An 8,044-nucleotide genomic window follows, 5' to 3' on the forward strand; every position below is an offset into this window, starting at 1 on the left:
GGTTGCTCTTTTTATTTTTACATAAAATAAGAATAAGAATAAGAATAGTGTCATTTTTTCTGTTTGGGTTTGGGCCACCCTGTGGAATGCGGCTACTTCTAGCCCGGTTTCTATCTAACTCCACTAGTTTCAACTGTGACAAAAGTTTGGGACTTGAATCCTGCAACTTCCTTCTTAAACCCTGGACCTCCCATTATTTAGTGAAAAGACCATTATATCCTTAATGAAATTTTCACTTCCCATCTACCAATCCTAACACCTCCCTTCTTCATTCTCTCAATTTTAACACCCCCCTGCGACGGCATCTCCTTTGGCAGCCACCCTTCACGACAGCATCTCCCTCCCTCGACGGCCACCCCCCGCGACGACATCTCCGTCTCGCTCCCTCATTCTCATTCCTCCTCCCAAGAAGGTAAGTGGCTTCTCTAATCAAATTTAATCAGCTATAAAATAGCTTTCGGAATGGCAATTTTGTAAGCAAAAAAACCTTCTGAAATGACCTTTCCATTAGCAAAAAAAACTTCTAGAATGGTTGTTCCATAAGTATTTTTGCTTACGGAAAGGCAACTCCAAAAAAAGTTTTTAAAATCAAAAAGGAGGTTCTGAAAATCAAAAAAGCCCATTCCATAAGCAAAAACTACAACCCTAAGTAATATTTTTCTAGAAGTGTATTTGGCAACTTTCAAGAAGGTCATTTCAGAAACAAAAATAATAATCCAAAATAGTCTTTTTGAAAATACAATTTGTATCTTCTTAAATGATTGTTCTGGATAGCACTTTTTTTCTTACGAAAAAGGTGTTCCATAACAATTACATTCTAGAAGGATCACTTCGTAAGGATACTTGTACCCTTACAAAACTCCTGTTCTAGAAACAAATTCTCAACGTGAATGTGAATATGCAGAGTGGAGAGTTGGAGAAGGAGAAGGACTTTTGCAGCGTTGAATTGGACTTACTTTATACCTTCGATGGATGTGAGAGAAAGAGTTGAGTTGGAGAAAAAGAGAAGAACTAAAAAAGGAGTATAGACTTTCGCTACAGCAAGAAAAGAAGAACCAGAGCAGGTTGACTACAAAAAAAAAAAAAAAAGGAAGAAGGAAAAAAGAGAAAGAAGATAAAAGGGATAGGTTGAAACTTTTTTTTAAAAAAAATAGGAGATATAGTATTCAATTGCCCAAAAGTTTGAACCTATGAAAAAAGGGAAAACTGTCCCAAACCCAATTTCAAGATTTTGTTTCAATTATATGTTTTTGTGAATTTTTTTGAAAAAACAATCACAACCCTTGGAATTGAAATGTGTACATATTTAAATCAGGCTTAATCATACTTTTAACCTTTAACTTGTTATTTTTTGGTATATTTTACATCCAACAAATTAATTTGACTATTTTGTTCATAATTTTTTAAAATGCAAATTTTACCTTTTATTATTAAGCTTGCATGGCATGCTAAAATAACTGTCCTTTTTACTCTCAACTTTTTTTCTTACAACTTTTACCCTAAACTTTTTTACGTTTTAGCTAATTTTTCCTCAATTTTTTTTATTGACCAATTTTACTATCAACTTTTTACTTATTAGGAATTTTACCCTTAACGTGTACGCTTATGTGAGCATGTTCACCTAAAAGATGAAAGGTAAAATTTGTAATTTTTTTTTTAAAAAAATTAAAAATAAAATACATCAAATTAATTTGTTGGGAATAAAATTCATAAAAAAAATAAAAAAGTATTTAAACCTTTAATTTATATGTAGGCTGAATTTCAAAGTGTATGGCGGTTTTAAATTAGTTTATGGATTCGAGTAAATTAAAAAGAAATATTGAAAGTAATTTTCATCTTTCACATGATTTATTAGTTTCATATAGGTTCTGCATTTTAATGATAACATATAGTGCATGCATTAATAGAGGTCACAAAACAACAAAGTCATGTAATTAAAAAAGAAGAAAGATAAATAAAGTATAAGGATTGAGATTTGAAATAATCAAAGTTTTTTTTTCATGTTTTTTAAGAAGCACATGCATTAATAGATTAGTAATTTTATAATGTGCGTGCATTTATATTTTTAAAAAGTACATGCTACCCCTCCCGAAGCAGAATCTTTAGCCCTTCTCACACGAGTCACGGCTATCCAGTGAGTTGCTTCCAAGAACATGGCAAACGTTATTTTTGAGCTTGGTTGCAAACACATTGTTGTCTGCAGGCATGCAAAGAAGTACGTGAATAATGAGTTTGGAGATATTTTGAAGATTTCTGAACATAGGCTTAGATTTAAAAAAAAAAATTGTAATGTTGAGTTTGTTGACAGATAAGCAAATTAAGTCGTATATTATTTAATAACAGAGTCTAGATTTTATGTTAATCCGCACGTACTACGATTACATTTCAAATTGCATTGCTTCAATTCACATTTATTGAATAATGATATAATATGAGCTTTGTTTTGTAAAAAAAAATAAAAATACACACATTAATAGATACCAACATGTGACAGGGAGAAAATGCCCATCTTTGTTGCTTGATCATAACTCCATAGATTAATTTTGGCTAAACTATAAGAATAATCTTTTATAACTTATTTTGTATTTTTAAACTGGTCCCTTAAATTTTAAATATTTTAAAATGGTCCTTTTATTCAATGACACATTAAAAATATCAAACTTATCTCATTAAATTTACTTAGATGAAACTATAAAAATTAACTAATGTGAAAAAAAATACATATATAAACAAGTTAAAAATGATTGTGCATAAAAACTTATTCTTGTGAGCAATTAAAAAATATGCATTTAATATTGTCCTCTAAAGCATAAGGGAAGAACATAGATAATGATTTTTTATATTTATTTATAAGAATTAAAATAATTTAACGTAGTTACACTAAAAATGTATTAATAAATATTCTTATAAAATTTGTTCTATTTTATTGAAGGTTAAATTATTCATTTGGTCTTTATGGTTTCACGATTTATAATTTTTAATTTATATAGTTTGAAAATGATTTTTTTAGTTCATATAGTTTAAAAGTAGTCTTTTTAGTTCTTATAGTTTATATTTTAACTCTATTTTAGTCCATATAATTTAAAAGTGATATTTTTAATCCTATAATTTAAATTTTAATTATCTTTTAGTCCTTACTAAAAAGTATATAAAAATAATTAATTATAAGTTAGTTATAAATTATTAATTATTTTTTATTACAAATTATTTTACGATAAATTAGTTACTAATTACTTATTAATGTTTTTGTAATTAATTGTAACTAATAATATTACTCATATTGATAAGGATTAAAAAAAATTAAAACATAAAATATAAGACTAAAAAGATCATTTTTAAATTATAAATATCAAGAGAGATTGAGAATAATAAGAACTAAAATAACCATTTTGAAACTAAAGAAATGAGAAGAGAAGTAAAATATAAAATAAAGGATTAAAAAATACTTTAAAACTCTAAAAATTAAAAAATAAAAATAATAAAATTATAAAGATAAAATAAACAATTAAACCTTTCCTAAATTATCATTGATGGAAGGGAAAAAATATCCGTGCAAACGTGAACCAAACTTTCCACATCAGTTCATCACAATTTCCAAAAGTAGTCAACATGTCAGCACGTTAGTTGACTCAGCAAATTTGAGACAAACCACCTGAACTCCCACAGTCCTAACTCCTAAGAGTCTCTGATACGTATATATTTTTAAATGTTTATTTATTTGAATTTATATGCATTTTATCGACAAAGTAATTTCAAAACAGTTTTATTATTATATATATTGCATAGAATGGTTGGACGATAATGCTATACTTTTTCATAAATTTTTGTACTTTTTGATTTTTTAATCATTATTTTGCTTATGTTTGGTATATGGAAATATTTTATTTTCAATTAAATATTTATTTAGATTCTCATTTTAGGAATAGATGTGTTAGAAACTTCTATAAAATTTAATTGATTATCATATAACTTTAAAAAAATTGTGTTTACAATTAATTGTCGTGAGAAATTTTAATAATTTTACCGTCAACATGTAAAAATACATTTTCTCCTATAATTTTAGAAAAAATTCGTTTTTACTTATTCATAAATTAACAAAATATTTAAATGTTTTTAAGGGAGAAAATATTTATATTTAAAAAATAAATTTATTTCCTTTTATCAAAACATGTGAATGAAAACCAATAAATTGATCTAAGTAAGGTTTTAGATTCAAGTTTTGTGGATGAAAAGATATAATTTTAAAGAAATACTCTACTAAAGGTAACTCGTCATGAATAAAATGGATGAATGTCATAATGATAAAAAAAATATAAATGAAAATATTTTGAGATTAAGATATGATGAATAATTCATTTAGGTTTCAATTTAAAATTTTGTTATAGTTATTAATTTAAATTTAAATTCGACTCAATTAAGATTCAACAATAATATATAAGATATGGGTTGATTTGTTAACATATTTATTGATATTAAAATTAAATATAATTAAATCATAAAATTTAGAAAAAGTATATAACTTAAAAGAATATTTTATAATTTCCAATATAAATAATAATATTACTGCATCAATAGAAATATAATATCATGTTAAATAAAATATTACTTAATAAGACAAGAAGTTGAATTAGTGATATATAATTATTTAAAAATTATACTTTAAAAAAATATATAGAACATCAAATCAAGTTGTGATATTCAACTTATAACTCAATTTGTCCATAAAATACATGGAAGTTATTTTTTTTAATCTCAAACAAACCCATAAAAAAATAACTTCGAGCCGCACAAAACTAATGAGTTGGAATGAATCATAAACACAACCAATATTAAGGTGGACAATCTTGCGTATTATGAACCACTTTTATGCACAGTTAGATTAATCACATCTACACACACGTTTGTGTGATAGCACAAAGTATTATTTCGTGTGAAATAGTATTTTTCTTTTATATTTTGGTTTGGAAAACTAAAATTAAAATTCAAAAATAGAAAACAATCACACCCTATATCTCTCCCCCAAACATAATAATTTTTATTTTGTGTGTGTGTGCAATAAAAAGGCCACAAAAAACTAAGGGTGTGTTTGGTTTGCATTTTCATTTTCTGTTTTCATCTTCTGTTTCCATTTTCTGAAAACTGTTTTCATTTTCAAAAGATTTGAATTCTGAAAACATGTTTGGTTTGATTTCTTGTTTTCTGTTTTCATGAAATAAAAATACTGAAAATTTATGATATATTGACTTATTGTCTTTTTGTATTTTTAGATTTGCTTAAAACTACATTAATTGTCACCGTAATTTCATTTTAACCAAAATGAGGTTTATGTTCTCAACTGAAAATACTGAAAACGAAAATTTATTGTTTTCATTTTCTAGTTGTTTCCTGTTTTCATTTTCACTGAAAATGTTTTCAGAAATCAAACCAAACACATCTTCATCACCGTTTTCTGTTTTCAGTGAAAATGAAAACAGAAAACAACCAAACCAAATACCCCTAAACATTTGAGCCTAAACGAGCTAATCAGCTGACAAAAGATCATAATAATTATTCTAATAATAATGCATATTTGTTTCAATTTTTTTAGTTTTTTTTAACTTCAAATAATTAAATTAAATTGCAACAAACAACTATTGAATATTTTTAAAAATTATTTAATATTTTCTATTCTTAATTTTCCATAACAGGAAAAATAGTAAAGACACCAAAATGATATATTCATTCATCACTTTTGAAAATATCAATAAAATAAACCTTTGTCTTTTTTTAAAGGAGTTAAATACACATCTTGAATGCCAACATTACATTGTTCAAAATTTAAGCTGAGCCTTTATGTAAAATCTCAAATTCTAATATTGTGGATAAAAATATGTGATTGGGATAGGACACCATATTAAAAAGTGGTCAAATAGATTTTTCAACAAAAATTACTCATCAACAAAATTGATAGATATTTTACACATATTATATAATAACAAAAATAATATACATTTTGAATAATTTAAAATTTTATCTTTTAGAAAAATTCCAATAATAAATATTAATCATTTTTAATTATTTCAAAATGCATACTTATATACACATAATAAAAAGATAAAACAATAAAACATTAAAAATATTTATGACAGTATAAAAATTATTCAATATTTATCCATTTGTATTAGAAAAATTATTTAATGGTCACTTATTATTGATTGAGAAATGTTATATCTTATTACAAATCTTCATGTTACTTTATAAAGGAATTATTAAATGATAAAAATAATATATTTAATATTCAAAAAAAATATAAATTCATACTTATCATGTAAACAAATATCCCATGAAATATTTAGAATTATTTTAAGTTAAATAGTTATGCACTTGAATTGTAAAAAAATATTATTAAATAATTAAAATTATTTATAATATGAGTTTTCAAATAATTAATATAAATTTTTTCAAATTTTATATATGATAATTTATAATTAAATAAAAATATAAAAATTAATATAGATGATAATGATTTATATCTCTTAAATTAAAAAAAATTATTTCCTATTAATATCAGACAGTAAAAGAAATAAAAGAATTAAACTGTTGTATATTATTAATGTATAAAATATTTTATCTTATTCTTTTTATTAATTATGGATTTGGGTTACAAAGTGGGGACATTCAACATTGGGGAGTGGGGTGCGAAGATTTGAAAACGCAAAAGTGAAGGCCCACTCACTTCAAATCCACGCCACTATTACTATAAAACCCCTCACTCTCTCACTCCATCATCACTCTCCCTTGTGGGGTCACAATTTCAACAATCAAAACCCTAAATTCCCAAATTCACCAAACCCTACAATGACCTCACAAGTTGTCCTACACAACAATTTCGAAACCCAACCCTCCGTCACCGTCACCACCGCCACCAACACCGAGTCTCCACCCACCGCGCCACCGTCACTCGCCGTCGTCAAGAGACCCTCCACCAAGGACCGCCACACCAAGGTAAACGGCCGCGGCCGCCGCATCCGCATGCCACCGCTCTGCGCCGCGCGCATTTTCCAGCTCACGCGCGAGCTCGGCCACCGCTCCGACGGCGAGACGATCGAGTGGCTCCTCCGCCACGCCGAGCCCTCCATCATCGCCGCCACCGGCTCCGGCACCGTCCCCGCCGCCCCCGTCTCCTCCGTTGCGCCCTCCGCTCCCTCCTCCGAGCCCATGGTCGCCTGCCCCGTCACGGCGGTTGGCGCTCAGGGAATGTTCGCCATGGCGCCGCCGCAGCCGCAGCCGAATTGCCGACTCGACCTCTCTCCGCCGGCGGGGTTGGAATTCGCGGTGAATGGTTACCGGCACATGCCGTTCACGGCGCTGCTGTTGCAGCCGGCGACGGCGGAGGATAATCAGAACGACGAGTCTCTCGGCGAACAATGATAGCGGTTCGAACCATTGAAAGCTTTATTTTTTTAATTTTAATTTTAATTTTATTGATTTTAGGGTTAGTTTTTAGTTTTGCTTGAAATCAATGTGGGTGTGTGTGTTTGGTTACATTTACAAGTGATTTTGTTCTGTGATAGAAAGAACAAGGTCAAATGAAACAGTTATGTAAATTACTATTAGAAACCGTATGAATGTGAATTACTATAATATATTTGGACCTTTTTTGTTTGGCGGTTTAATGTGTATAAAATTTGGATTCGGATTTGAATTTGATGGTCATTGGGAGTATATAGGATAAGACGAGCATTTTTTTCGTCGTGTGAAAACTTGAATGATGAATGGTTTTGCCCAAAAGTTTTATGATGATTTTTTAGGGGTGTAAATGTGTGATCGTGTTTCTCTGTTGGCAAACGTGGTTGAGTGTTTTTCAATTTTGTTGTGTTTCTGTGATAAGTCCACCATACCGTAGCATTCGTCTAATTTTGGGTAAAAGTTTAGGAGAGTTTTTGGGCAATTGATATTGGTAGATTGAAATTGTATAGACATGATAAAAAGGGGTTTGGATGCAGTGAAATGGTAGTCTCTAACATGTAAACTAATGTTTAAATTCACAATAGTAAAAGTGTTT

At 28.6% G+C, this 8,044-nt stretch overlaps 1 protein-coding gene across 1 annotated transcript; it reads left to right on the forward strand.

Annotated features, from left to right (window-relative positions):
- Window positions 1-6,753: 6,753 nt before the first annotated feature.
- Window positions 6,754-7,684, forward strand: LOC114370425 (transcription factor TCP11-like). Its single transcript, XM_028327774.1, has one exon. The coding sequence runs from the start codon at window positions 6,838-6,840 to the stop codon at window positions 7,408-7,410; it is 573 nt and encodes a 190-aa protein (XP_028183575.1). The 5' UTR covers window positions 6,754-6,837; the 3' UTR covers window positions 7,411-7,684.
- Window positions 7,685-8,044: the final 360 nt, after the last annotated feature.

This window comes from Glycine soja, chromosome 10 (assembly GCF_004193775.1).
Source record: "Glycine soja cultivar W05 chromosome 10, ASM419377v2, whole genome shotgun sequence".
NCBI classification, from domain to species: domain Eukaryota; kingdom Viridiplantae; phylum Streptophyta; class Magnoliopsida; order Fabales; family Fabaceae; genus Glycine; species Glycine soja.